General features: G+C 35.8%; 1 protein-coding gene across 1 annotated transcript; it reads left to right on the top strand.

Annotated features, from left to right (window-relative positions):
• Nucleotides 1-3158: 3158 nt before the first annotated feature.
• Nucleotides 3159-3572, top strand: LOC120195519. Its single transcript, XM_039197520.1, has one exon. The coding sequence runs from the start codon at nucleotides 3159-3161 to the stop codon at nucleotides 3570-3572; it is 414 nt and encodes a 137-aa protein (XP_039053451.1).
• The last annotated feature ends 11558 nt before the right edge of the window (nucleotides 3573-15130 follow it).

Here is a 15130-nt window from a genome sequence, read left to right as displayed (position 1 = left end):
AAATGAAAATCGCAATGCGAAATGAAAATCGCAATGCGAAATGAAAATCGTAATGCGAAATGAAAATCGCAATGCGAAATGAAAATCGCAACGAGTTAATCGCAATGCGAAAATGAAAATCGCAACGCGAAACTAATTTATTGTGTGATAACATAAAATCTTAATGAGGTAGGATTCTGTAAGATTTATGCCTTTGTATGATGCTTGAGAAACAGTGACGACACTCGAGTCACTTGTATAACGATTGTGTGGTAGATTGAGAATTATCCGGATATATCCAATCTATTGCTTGGGCACTTAAAATGCTATTTGGATGTTGTGTCGGTGCTAAGTTACCCGAACATTTCCCGAGTACATCTTTGTTCATTTCAATCCTAGGGTGTTACCCTGTAGGTTCTTATAACGTTAGTAGTAATTATTAGAACAATTCTAATATTACATACAATGAGTGACATCTAGCAATATATCATTGTCACCTAAGTTACAAGAAATTATGATTCGACATATCATCTTCGTGATTAACTCTTTTATGTATTACATCCTTTTGTCATTTATATCTAGAATAGGCACAAGTCTTAGAATAGGCACAATAGTCATACTTGTATAGCCCATCTATTGTTTTTTGATATCTAAAGTAGACTATAATTAACGAATAATTTGTGATATCACATATCAACTTATTCGAGCATAGCCATGCATCTCTAGTCTCACTCAATCAAGTGGCATGTGATATATTTCCTATTATGTAGGAAGGACAAATCCTATCTTAACCATATACACCCCACTACATATATCAAGATATATTCAATAACAGTCTTTATAGTGCAACCAGTTACGGAGCATGTTTAACTGTATCAAAACATACAACAATATATGTTAGGATGACATTGATCTCAAATCTAAGGATCATACATATAGTCATCACCATGAGCAATGTTATGACTGTTACATAATAATCCAAAACATATGCTCATGATGGGTCAATCCAATATATTTTTCTCTAACAATATAATCATGTATCAATTCTGGCATCTCTGTGTCAATGACAACTTATTGTCATCAATCAATAACACGTTAGTCTTAAGCGTATTATTATTGTCCATGCCCATAATAATACTTGACTATGGATCTTTTAATAATGTTATTATATGGACTTTATTATCTTTCAGTTTATGTTAAACACAGACATATAACTAAAAATAATATTGGCAATGCATTACAAAATTACACTTAAAGGAGTTCCATAGAGTTTCCCGGGCTTGTTATGGATGTGGATGATACAAGTACCTTGTTAGAGACTATCCTGAGATGGGGAGTATAGCTTAGCCGACTACTCAGAGCAAAGCCAGTTAGCTTAAAGAGGTTTCACTTATATAGTTGAGTCATTCGAAACTTGCTTAGGGTTGTCACTCTCTAGTACGTAGTCAGAGCTCAGGAGAACTGTGAGGCAGCTGATGTCCCCGGATCAACCCATTCCTATATTTATTGAGATCTTATCCGATAGAGTGGTATCCCAACTAAGGACATAGAAGTCAAGGTCCGGGTTTTGAGTTCTCTAGGATTAGATGTGTTAGTGGACAAGGTCCACCATAGATGCCCGGTAGAGGTTCAAAGATAAATCTTCCCTACAAATTTTATGGAGCTACCCTTCTTAGAGTTCGATAAACTTTATCGTGATGACAACTTAAACTTCGTAAGTTAGATGACACCAAGATCATGATGGCGAGTGAGGAAATCAGTTGTACTTTAAGGATTGTTTTGGCCTTAGAGCCATATAAGTTGATAAGCACGAGTTCTGAGTTATTTCTAGCTCACGTGGTTGATACTCATGTTCCAAGGCCAGTTTTAGAGGAGAACCATACCATAAGAGACTTTCTCGATTTTTTTGGAGGAGTTATCGGTTTTACCACTCGATAGAGAACTAGAGTTTGGCATCTAGGTCTTGTCAGGTTCAGTTCTGGTGTCCATTGCTCCCTACCGCATGACACCGATGTAGTTAAAGGATCTTAAGGCACAAATCCAATAACTTCTCAAACCATGATTAATTCAACCAAGAATTTCAATGTAGAGAGCACACTTGTTATTAGTGAGAAAGAAAGATGGGTTAATGAGGTTGTGCATTGATTATTAGCAATTGAGCAAGCTAACCGTAAAGAATTGATATCTGTTTCTGAGGATCGATAATCTATTTGACCAACTTAAGGGAGCTAAAGTGTTCTCTAAGATCGATTTAAGGTCGGGTTACTACCAGCTAAAGGTTAAAGAGAACGATATAGCAAAGACCGCGTTTAGGACCCAGTATGGACATTACGAGTTCTTGGTGATGCCTTTGGTCTCACCAATGCACCAACCATATTCATGGACCTGATGAATAAGATATTTCATCAGTACCTGGACCAATTCGTAGTTGTGTTCATCAATGACATCTTGGTATTCTCGCATTTAGAGGAGGAGCATGACTCTCACCTCCGTATTGTACTTCAGACCTTAAGGGAGCACCAGTTGTACACCAAGTTCAATAAGTGCGAGTTTTGGCTATCAGAAGTATCATTCTTGGGTCATGTGGTGCCTATCGAGGGTATATGAGTTGACCCCTAAAAGATTCGAGCTGTGGTTGAGTTGAAACTATCGAAGAATGTATCTGAGGTGTGTAGTTTTCTAGGACTTACTAGTTACTACCGTCATTTTGTTAAAGGGTTTTCTCATATTTTTTGCTCCAATGACAAAATTACTGTAAAAAAGAATGTTGTTTTTTTGCGATGACAAGCGCCAACAAAGTTTTGAACAACTAAAGGAAATTTTGACTCATACGCCAATGCTGACTCAACTAGAGTCGAGTAAGGACTATATCATGTTTAGCTATGCTTCGCTAAATGGTTTAGGTTGCATCCTAATGCAATAAGGTCGAGTGGTGGCGTATGTATCACTACAGTTAAAACTGCATGAAAGCAACTACCCTACTCATGACTTGGAGCTAGTAGGAGTAGTTTTTTCTTTGAAGATTTGGAGACACTACCTCTCCAGAAAGAAATGCTACATGGTCACCGGCCACAAGAGTTTGAAGTATTTATTCACACAAAAGAAGTTGAACTTAAGGCAACAACGTTGGGTGGAGCTGTTTAAGGATTACGATTGTGTGATCGAATACCACCTAGGTAATGACTGATGCTTTGAGGCGAAAGACAATGTTCGATCTTATGGCCTTGCTTACATGCCTGAGTTTAACCAATAATGGTGGGCTACTAGCAGAGTTACAAGTTGAACCTAAGTTGGTTAAAGAAGTGAAGGAACTTTATAGAACCAACACCTGTTTGTTGGCTAAGGAACATCAACATTGGGGACGGTTCTGTGTTCCATCGATCAATAAGTTGCAAGCCAAGTTCCTTGGAGAGGCACACTGTAGTTTATTTTCGTTCTATCTAGAAGGAAACAAGATGTATCAAGACCTACGACAAATGTATTGGTGGGAAGGAATAAAAAATGATATAACTGAGATCGTGTCTAGGTGCTTGGCCTGTCAGCAAGTCAAAGCAGAACATCAAGTTTCGTTAGAATTGATTCAGCCTATGTAGATTTTGTAATGGAAATGGAATAGAGTGACAATGAATTTTTTAACTAGGTTACCAATGAGGCGTAGGAAGCACGACACAATCTGGGTAGTGGTCAATCAATTAACAAAATTTTCTCATTTTCTACCAGTTTGTATGGATTCCACCCTTGAAAGATTGGCTAGATTGTACGTTCAGGCAATAATGAGATTGCATGCAGTACTGACATCGATTATCTCTGACCGATACTTACAGTTTACATCGAGGTTCTAGAAGGCTTTGGGTACCCGGTTGCACATCAGTACCACTTTCCACCTATAGATTGATGGCCAGTTCAAGCGTGTGATCCATATATTGGAAGATATACTTAAGTTCTGTATGATAGACCTCGATGGTAGTTGGGAAGATCACCTATCGTTAGTTGAGTTTGCTTACAACAACAACTACCAGTCAAGTATTTAGATGACTCCCTATGAAGCCTTCTGTGGGAGGAAGTGTAGGACACCTTTGTGTTGGATGAAACTTAGTGAAAGAAAGATAGTTGGTGTAAACCTAATTAGAGAAGCCAAGGAGAAGGTCTGTTTGATTCAAAGTGGACTAAAAGAAGCTTTTGACCACCAGAGATCATATGCAAATTTGAAGCGTAAAGTAAAAGTTTGAAGTGGGCAATAATATTTTCCTAAAGGTATCACCTTGTAAGAGAGTGCCTTGGTTTGGACGCAAAGACAAGTTATCTCTGCACTTCATTTGACCTTATGAGATTCTTGAGAGAATCAGACCCGTATCCTACTGATTAGCCTTACCTCCAGAGACTGAACGCATTCATAACGTGTTTCATGTATCAATTCTTAAGAGGTATCGTTCTAACCTTTCCCATATCATTTCTCTAGATAAAATCGAAGTGAGTCAATATATGACCTATGAAGAAGAGCAGATAAGGATTTTTGACTGAGAGGTCAAGGGGTTGAGAAACAAGTAGATACCATTAGTGAAGGTCTTGTGGAGGAACCATGAGACTGATGAATCAACTTTGGAGACCGAGAAGGATATGCGACTTCATTGTCCGCACCCTTTCTACTTAGCTAAATTTTGAGGATGAAATTTCTTCTTAGAGGGGAAAGTTGTAACCCCATGAATTCTGAGTTAGAAGTTTCAGGCAAACCAGACAAAGAGTTATAAAGATCTATTTAGAACGATAGAAGCATAAACCCATTAATGTAGTGGATTGGTCTTGATTGATCCCATTATGGTTTAAAAAAAGGCGTTTAGGAATAAGGTTAGGGAATGTAGAACTAAAAGAACAATTTACCCATAAGCCAATTTAGGCTAATTTCTCATTAAATAGATATTGTAAACGTGCATGTCTCTCTTTTTCTTCACCTCATTCCTTGTCTTGTTTTTCCTCCTTTTCCTCTATTTATTTTGGTTTAGTAAGAACCCTAAAGGTGAAAGTTTTCTTGTTCTCCAGCCCTAGTTCAAATTCCTTAAGGTAAGAAAGGTACACTCTATATCTAGAGCTTCAATTCAAACCTAGCTTCTCATAGTTTGTTCATGGTGACCATGTGGGGGTTTTAAGAGGTTTGGATTCTAGGACTATTCCAAATCCACCCCAAAGAGTTTATAATCATGTTTTTAATCTTTATAAGCCTTCAAGCAAGTTAGTGATCATTTCATTTACTCTGGGTTAGTGAGAGAATTTAGACAAAACTCTAAAGTGAAGGGAAAAAAGAAAGAGTGTTTGGTTGAGCCTTGAGTTGTTTCATCAGACTTTAGGTGTAAGGTAACAAACTTTTAACCTTTCTTTACTACTTGTAGGTCATCATGTGTAGTTTTTATGCATGCTTGGGTGTATGAACTATTTGTGTACACTTGGGGTTCTAAATGCAAGAAAACGAGATTTGTTGTTATTCATGTGTAAAGTAAGGACCTTTTATGTTCCTTAAGTATTAAATAAGCTTTAAACACCAAATGGGGGCCTTGGGGGCACTTTATAAACGAATTGTAGGATTTTAGATGAGTGGAACAGAGTGTTTTAGGATGTGGGTATCGATAATTTAAGAACAATACCGATATTACCGGTTGTGTAAGGGCAAAATTATAAGGGTTCGTGAGGAGAGTATCGATACCCCATCAATTTGTATTGGTACTACTCAAGTAGTATCGATACTCGGAGCCTAGTATCAATCCTCAAGGCTTGAGTGGAAACATCGAAGTCAATTTTGGTATCAGTAATCATAGGAGTATCCATACCAAGGCTTGAGTATCGATATTTCCCATAGGGATATGGAGGTATTTTTCAAAACATCAAAAGTAATTTTTGTACTGATAGTCAAGGGAGTATCAATACCCTAGTGGGGCAGTATCGATACTCTCAAAGATATTTTTCTAAAACATGGAATGCATTTTTTGTGCCGGTACTCGGGGAAGTATTAATACCACAAGAGGGGAGTACCAATACCCAAAGAGCAGTATCGATACCATCGTGATTGTTTAGGCCATAAGCCTAGCTGAGGCTAGATGGGCGAAACCCAGTGGTTTAGTGCGAGGAACCTTCAAATAAAGTCACAAGTGGAACACCTTAATTAATTATGTTATAAAATAAGATCTTAATGATGTAGGATTCCATAAAACTTATGCCTTTGTATGATGCTCGGGAAATGACGAGGACACCCAAGTCACTTGTATGACGATTGTATGGTAGATTGAGGATTATCCGGATATATCTAATCTTGTGCTTGGGCAGTTAAAATGCTAGTTGGATGTTGTACCGATGCTAAGTGACCCTTACATGTCCCGAATACTCTAGAGGAGTAGACTAGCCGGGTAAGGTGTTGATGTTGTGACCCGGACCTAACCCGACGTATATGGAGGCGCTGATGCTATGTGATCCATGTCTTACCTAAGGTTCTTAGTAAGTAAAGATGAGTGTGAGTTCTGTGATGCTAAGTGACCCAAAGCTACACCATGATGCTTACTCTTGTTGTGTGTTAGTGGATACAAACGTTCATAACCATACTTGTAGCATGCTTGCTTGTTGGATGCATATAGTATAGTTTAGTTATTTGTGTGACACTGAGCTTGTAAAGCTAAGCATATGGAATGTTTTTTTGTGCTCAAGTTCTTAGGTACCAATCGAGGAGCTCATTGCCAGATCTCAAATTTCCATACTCGATCATCCTATCAGAGTACGTCTCGAGTATTGTAGAGGGCATGTATTGTCATAGATTCAAGTTATTTAATTGAGTCATAACTCTATTTTGTACTCATGTATTATGGAGACTATTGTTGGGAGCACCCCATATTTTAACTACTTATATTTTGTAAATGTAATATATTTTGTTTGAACGTTAAAACCAACTAATGTTTTTAAAAAAATGGTTAGTCACTTAATGGTTCTGTGTGACATTCTAATCATCCAGACCTCGGGTCGGATCGGATTAGGGTGTTACAGAAATTGAATACGATGCAACTATCCATAAGTCATATCAAACAAGTAGAGCCTGTTCTAAGCACATCGACCATTACCCAAGGTTGATCGGTGGTGGAAAATTAGGGAGAAGGGCAAATTTTAAGAGTAGTAAGCGAAAGCAGAAGGCAAACAAAAAAAGAACAAAAAACAATCGAGATAGTAAGAGCCAACTCTGTTGGAGGCTAATGGTGTTGGTCTGAGTAGGAATTCACCAGGTCACATGAATTCGTATTATCATATTGAGGAAAGCTTAGAACCAGTTGCAACAAGAGCTATTTGCAAAGCAATTAGTGTTGAATTCTATGCTTTAGATTCAGAAGTGGAGAGGGGTTTTCGTGCATTGGAAGCAGAATTGAACCAATAACCTATCAGGTGCATAAGTGGTTCTCTCTGTGTGTTCATTATCCTTAAGAAGTTTTGTTTTTTTTATCATGGAATGTCAGAGGCATGGGAATATTTGAGAAGTTGAGGTCAATTAAAAAGGTCATCGAAAACAGAAGGCTAGTTTGGTGTTCATCCAAGAAACAAGAATGGTGTTAGTAAAACCGACGATATTGAAAAGATTAAAAGGAATAAAGTTTGATGATTTTGTGTTGGTGCCTTCATAGGGAGCCTCGGGAGGGCTGATAACATTGTGGGACACAAAATGTTTCACTGTGGAAAAGAAAATCATTAACCCCAGATACATTGCACTTGAAGGGCAGTTATATCCAAGAAACATCAAAGTGGTTGTAGTCAACATCTATGAGCCGAACGTGGGAAGGGACAGAAAGAGCTTTTCGATAAACTCAACTAGTATTTAGAAGCTGTGGGTTGCCCTGCAATAGTAGGGGGTGATTTTAACAATATTAACATTAAGGAGGAAAGAACTGGAGCAGCTTCAAATGGTACCTCGATGACCACATTCAACGAATTCATCTAGAGAAGAGAACTAATTGACCTACCACTCTCGGGTAGTAAGTTCACTTGGTTAAGAGGAGGGCGAAACACCAACAAGTAGGTTGGACAGGTATCTAATATCGCCAGAGATTCTGCTAAGGTTCCCCAATCTCACCCAAGTTACTATTCCAAGAAGCTTGTTCGACCACAACTCGGTTATCCTTAAAGCTCTAAAAGAAAGACTATTAACATGTACTTTAAATGGTTCTCATATTGGTCTGAGGATCAAGGGTTTCTAGATTTAGTTAAAAGAGTGGCAGCCAGATGCAAGAACAAAGGCTTCAGGACATTCTTGAGCAAGATACAGAATACATCAAAATAGTGGGCACAGGAAAAAAAATCTAAAGCTTCGGAGTCAACGAAGTAACTAGAAGCAAAGATCGATTTTCTGGAACAGTCGCTAATAGGGATAGGTAATGACAATGAGATTATGTAAAAGATAAATCGTCTTAAAGGGGAGCTTTGGGCAAGGTATAGAAGAGAAGAACGCAAATGGTTACAAAAAATACTTAAATAGTTCAAGACCGGAGACAAGGGTACGAAATTCTTTCACCTTATAACAACCATGAGAGGAAGTTCGAATCACATCGCGGTTATCAGAACAGAAAAGCTGTCCGATCAAAAACAAAATTTTAAGGCATTTTGAAGCCATTTTCGGGTTAGCGTTCTTAGAAGAGGAGATTTGGTCAGTTTTAAAGTCTGTAGATGGTTAAAGAGCTTCAAGGCCTGATGGGTTTAACCTAGACTTCTACCAAAAGTATTGAGAGATAATAAAAGGAGACATTGTGGCGTTCTTCAATGATTTTTACAAAGGAAATCTAAAGGACAAGTCCTTCAATAAGTCGTTCATTACTCTCATTCCGAGGAAAGCTAATCCGAAACGAATCGAAGGCTTTAGACCCATTTTATTGGTGTGTAGTCTCAACAAACTTGTAGCGCGGATTCTATCCAAAAGATTGTAGTGTGTATTAATGAAGTAGTGGGGAAGAGCCAATTCACCTTTACTGTCAGAAAATAGATTACAGATTGTTCTTTTATAGCAAATGAGATAATTGACGACCTACCCAAACATAAACGAGAAGCGGTAATTTTTAAAGCTGACTTCAGTAAAGCCTATGACACAGCCGACTGGGCTTTTTAGATCTCACTATGAAATTGATGGGGTTCGGGAAAAGGTGGACGAAATGGGTCTTTAATTGTATCTCGACTATTATAATTTCAGGGGATTGTCTCAATAGGCAGGCTAATCTACGGCGTATCGATCCACATTAATATAATAATGTAGTAATAAATTCGGTTTAGCGCTATCGGAAATGTTGAGTAATAATAATATAGTAGGTCTAAATTATGAAGAAATATAAAAAAATTTGGCAACAGACAAACTTAGCTTGGCGGTATATGTCGATACTTTATAAAACTGTATCGATTCACATCAATATAACATGTAAAAATATGACAAAACCGATCACGAAATGACAAAACCAGTAAAGCGGTATCGGATATATTGAAAGTGTCGATACTTTAATATAAGTATCGAAACTTTGTGAATTTAAAAGAGAAGCAGTTTTAGCGCCCATAAAGTGCTGATACTTTATAATAATGTATCGATCCACAACGATATAACAAGTAAAAATATGACAAAATCGGTCTCTAAAAGATAAAACCGATATAGAGTAACCGGATATATTGAAAGTGTCGATACTTTAATATAAGTATAGACACTTTGTGAATTTAAAAGAGAAGCAGTTTTAGCGCCCATAAAGTGTCGATACTTTATAAAAATATATCGATCCAAAACGATATAACAGGTAAAAATATGACAAAACCGGTCTATAAAGGACAAACCGATATAGAGGGATCAGATATATTTAAAGTGTCGATACTTTAATATAAGTATCGACACTTTGTGAATTTAAAAGAGAAGCAATTTTAGCGCCTATAAAGTATCGATACTTTATAACAATGTATCGGTCCACAACGATATAACATGTAAAAATATGACAAAACCGGTAAAGCACTACCAGATATATTTAAAGTGTCGATACTTTAATAAGTACGCGTAATAAATTATTGATACTTTCAAAGAAATAGGTAATTATACTATCAATACAAAATCCAAATCGACAAACCCTAAACCTAAAGGCAGAAGAGAACTCTTCCTCTCCGACGAATACCAGCGTTCTCATAACAGTGACGATCAGATATTCAGGTAAATTTATCGATATTTTATGGGTTTGATTGATTTTCAGTTTTTTTTCCTGAATGTGTTTGTGTTCCAATGTAACATCATCCACACCCAAAATGGCTCCAAAACGTCAACGTCAGCGTCAGAAGCACGGTCTTTCTCAAACGTCTTCTCCACCCAGTTCTTCTCAACCACAAACTCCTTCTCAAACAATCGATTCTTCTGAGGAAATCAGGTCTTTCGAAACTCTGAACTGTAGATATGATACGGAGAAAGAAATATGGCATAGGAGTTTTAAAGTAAGGAAGATTCGTCTTGAACGTGTCATTGACCTGAGTTTCTTGTTCGATGTTAAATATGCATTTAGTTTTAAATTCACATTTACAACTTGGGGTTGGCTTGAAATCCTTGGTGTAGAACCAAAATATTACCCCAACCTAGTTAGAGTCTTTTACAACAATGCTTCCTTAGAGCACGAGCCTAATAACACTAATATAATAGGAATTAATACCCATGTCATGAGGAAGGATATATATATATCTTCGGATACTATTTGGAGGGTTTAGGTGTCGAGAATAAAAGGGATTCAGATGAAAATTCATTAGATACTATAATACAACGGGTTGCTAGAAATAGCCCAATTCACCTAGATGTAGAGTCGAGAGTGTTTCACAAAATGCTCACTTGGTATATCTGGCCTACTGGGAGAAAACATTCAACGCTTCGTGACAGCGATAATTGGTGGATAGCAAAGTATAAATCCAAAACGGCTCCAAACATTGCTCAACTGATATTTAATACAATTGTATATATGGTCACAAAGGGAGTAACAATTTCAACTTCACTACCATATGGATGTGTCATCACCCATCTGTTGAATAAGAAAGAAGTTGATTTTTCTCATGACGCCCCTGTTCGATTAAACTGCAAGATTGACATGTTATTTATTAAAAAAGCGGGATATGATTTTGTTGAAAAAGTCTGTTGCAAACGTGTCAAGGATGTCAGATTAGATCAAGAGAGGGAGAAAATGGACCCCATTGGCCATGAAGATGACCAACCAATTGGAGGCACAATGATGGAAGAAGCTTCAAAAGCTCCAGAAGTTCCAGTTGAAGAGGATGTCACAATTAAGACGGTGATGAAATACATGGTCAATTTTCGGGAGCATATTGATTCCCTTGTGAGTGGAATGCGAGCTGATATTTCATCATTGCGCGATGAAGTCTCCATGTTACGTGACGAATTACGTCAACGACATCAAACTAGTTAGGTTATTAATTATTCATGTTTCTAAACATTTACACGTTCTGAAATGTATTTTATTTTCTTTTAACATATGTGGACAACCAAGAGGTCAATGAAGATGAAGATGACGACGAAGATGATGATCCAAACAAGTATATCGTGAATGCAACGCCACCTGCAAGACAACTTGTAATTTTTTATGTCAATGGTGTCCTTGCCTACTTCCCAAGACAACCAAAAGGTTTTAATTATGTTCTTTTGTATCCATTATTTAAGAATATAAGTGTAAAACTTTAATCTCATTTTCTTCATTACGTAGATGTTGTCCTCAGAACATGATTATATGAATTTATGCATTTTTGTGTAGACAATTCTGTTGTTGCCATTTGGTCTTCCAAGATGAGGTAGAATTGTTGAGCAATTAAATTACTGTAGAGAAAATCATTAATATACAATTAAATGTTAACATTCAAACTTGATTACAATCTCAGGCATAACATCGACTCTGTACTTGAGAAACTACCTTTGCTGTCTAACCATTTTCTATTCACTTGGGTAAGATGAATGTCATTACAGTTTGCTGACTTTTATTTGTCTATGATTTCTACATATTTATGTTCGAATGTTTGTGAACATGATCAATAAAATTGCAAAACATACGATAATGTTACCTACTGTAAAGATCTCAATGATGTTTGGAACGCGTTTCCTCATTTTAACGACCTAAATACACTGTTGGTCGATGCTTCATCGAAAAAAATGATTTATAATCCAGTAAGTTACATTTATGCAATATGTTTTTCCAGATAAACAGGTGTTCATACATCGATTGATTAACAATTTATACGTTTATATAGAAATACAATTACAGATGTCCACATTCCTTTGACGCTGCTTCCTATTCGGGTGACAATGCTCTAGGTATGACACAAATTTATTCCTGCTTATGCGAATTTAGTTTATTGTTAGTAAAATTGAACCTCATTAGTTTTATAATTGAAATTATTTATATATGTCATCAGAAAAAGGCGGAAACATACGAGAGTATTTGGAAAATTTGTTGAAAGCGCCTAATGTTCCAGACTTCGTTAGAAATAACCCTTTTTCATCGGATTAATTTTGTTGTGGGTACATTATTTGAACATTGTTATGTATAAATTTCTTGTGCATGTATGTTTTGGTTTGATTATATTGTGTGTATATCTTCATTCGGATGGGATGGGCTGTGCATAACAAAACAATCTATATATCTCTTCCATGTGAGTACTTTATTCCCACCATGTGACAAGTGTGACAACCCCATCAACTCAAAACTCAACTTTGAACTCAATCAATAGTATTTTACCTGCTTGATGGTTCATAACGCATGTTACTTGAACAATATGAATCAATTATGCAATTTCCATGTTTAATTTAACACTGCATTTCAAATTCATTTCATATGTAATTGGAGTTTGAATTTCAATTTCATATGTAATTGGAGTTTGAATTTCAATTTCAATTTGAGTTTCAATATAAATTTCGGCTCTACTATAAATATTAGCCCGAGCCTTTGTTCCATGCAAACAACAACTTACTCAATGGAAGCATCGGGAGTGTTTCAAATTTCATTTATAAGGTAACAACTTATTAATGTATACGTATACATTTGAGGATTGTTGAAATATCAATACTAGTTATTAATGTATTTTACATCTGCGTGCAAATGTATTGAAACACATTATTAAAGAATCGTTTTCTATAATCTCCACAATAAAGTTTTCATACTTAGAAATATCGGTAACTTACAAACATGTATTGACACATAAAGTTTCCAAACTTAAAGTTTCCAAACTTAAAGTTTCCCATAAAGTGTCGATACATGTTTAAAAAGTATCGATCCCAAAAACATCGAAATCGAAAATTATAATATAATAGGTAAATTTACAATGTAACTGGTATACATATACCGATTTTTTGAGAAATAGATATACATAATGTATCGACACTTGTAGAATTTGCGTTGATATTTTTTGTCCAAAATGAATGCCAAACGTGGTGCGCCCATACATTGTCGATACATTTATAAAAAGTATCGATCCCAAAACCATCAAAACCCATAATTATAATGTAATAGGTAATTTTGTAATATAATCGGTATAAATATATCGGTTTTATGTGAGAATAGGTCTACATAATGTGTCGACACTTTTGAATTCTGTGTCGATACTTTTTGTCCAGAATGAATCCCAAAATGGTGAACGCATTAAGTGTCGATACATTTATAAAAAGTATCGATCCCAGAAACATCGAAACCCATAATTATAATGTAATAGGTAAATTTACAATGTAACTAGTATAACTATATCGGTTTTATGAGAGAATAGGTCTACATAATGTATCGACACTTATGTAATTTGTGTCAATACTTTTTGTCTAAAATGAATGCCAAAAGGGTTGCACGCATAAAGTGTCGATACATTTTTAAAAAGTATCGATCCCAAAAACATCGAAATTGATAATTATAATGTAATAGGTAAATTTACAATGTAACCGGTATAAATTTACCGGTTTTATGAGCAAATAGGTGAACATAATGTATCGACACGTTTTAGATTTGTGTCGATAATTTTGTCCAGAATGAATGCCAACCGAGGTGTAGGTAAAAAGTGTCGATACATTTGAAATTGTATCGATCCCAAAAACATCGAAACCTATTATTATAATGTAATACATAAATTTACAATTTAACTGGTATAAATTTACCGGTTTTATGAGAAAATAGGTGAACATAATGTATCGACACGTTTTAGATTTATGTCGATACATTTTGTCCAGAATGAATGCCAAATGGGGTGCAGGCAAAATGTGTCAATACATTTATTAAAACTATCGATCCCAAAAATATCGAAACCGATAATTATACCGTAATAGGTAAATTTACAATGTAATCGGTATAAATATACCGGTTTTATGAGAGAATAGGTCAACATAATGTATCGACACTTTTAAATTTGTGTCGATACTTTTTAAATAATTTGTTTTTTTCCTTCATTATTTATATGTAATGCTATACAAACCCTAAATTGACAAACCCTAAAGGTAGTTCTATTCTTTTCCACTCTGAGGAATACCAGCGTTTATAACAGTTACGATCAGTTATTCATGTAAATTTATCGATATTATGGTATTGATTTCAAGATTGGACACTTTTTTTCCCTTCTTGTGTTCGATAGATATGTTTTCGAAACCCTAATTTTTTAGAAAGTCTTTAGAAAGAGGGGTTAGGTTTTAAAGTTTGTTGTTTGTGAATGGTTATAGGTTGAAAGTTCAATCTTTGTTCACGAAGATGATGACCTTCAAATGGAGCCCTAGCGTATCAATATTGAAGAAAATCGAAAGCGACCAGTAAGTATTAATGTATTCATGTATTTTTTCTTGAAATGGTAATTGGATTAAAGTATTTAATCCAATTTAATTGATTCAAATCTCTACAGTCTGACTGAAAGTGAAAGGATAAAGGAAGCTCATAATCATGTTGACAGAATAGCCAATAAAACCCCTTGCGTCCAAATGGTAAGCTAGAAATTGGTAAGACGATCTTTTTTTAAGGGATTAGGGTTTAGAGCCCTCCAACGTAAGGAGTGGATGATTGAATATTACGTATAATAGTTGTATTCAATTGTTGAAGAATTGTTCTTAATTTTTTTATATAATGATAGTTGTTATGATATACGTTCACGTTGCGGGACAAATTAGTTA

Source organism: Hibiscus syriacus, unplaced genomic scaffold (genome assembly GCF_006381635.1).
Source record: "Hibiscus syriacus cultivar Baekdansim isolate YM2019G1 unplaced genomic scaffold, ASM638163v2 tig00117016_pilon, whole genome shotgun sequence".
Taxonomy (NCBI): Eukaryota; Viridiplantae; Streptophyta; class Magnoliopsida; order Malvales; family Malvaceae; genus Hibiscus; species Hibiscus syriacus.
This window is presented reverse-complemented; position numbering and strand designations above follow the sequence as displayed.

Coding starts and splice junctions, on each gene's coding strand:
- LOC120195519 (XM_039197520.1), top strand. CDS start 3,159: ATGACTGATGCTTTGAGGCGAAAGACAATGTTCGATCTTATGGCCTTG.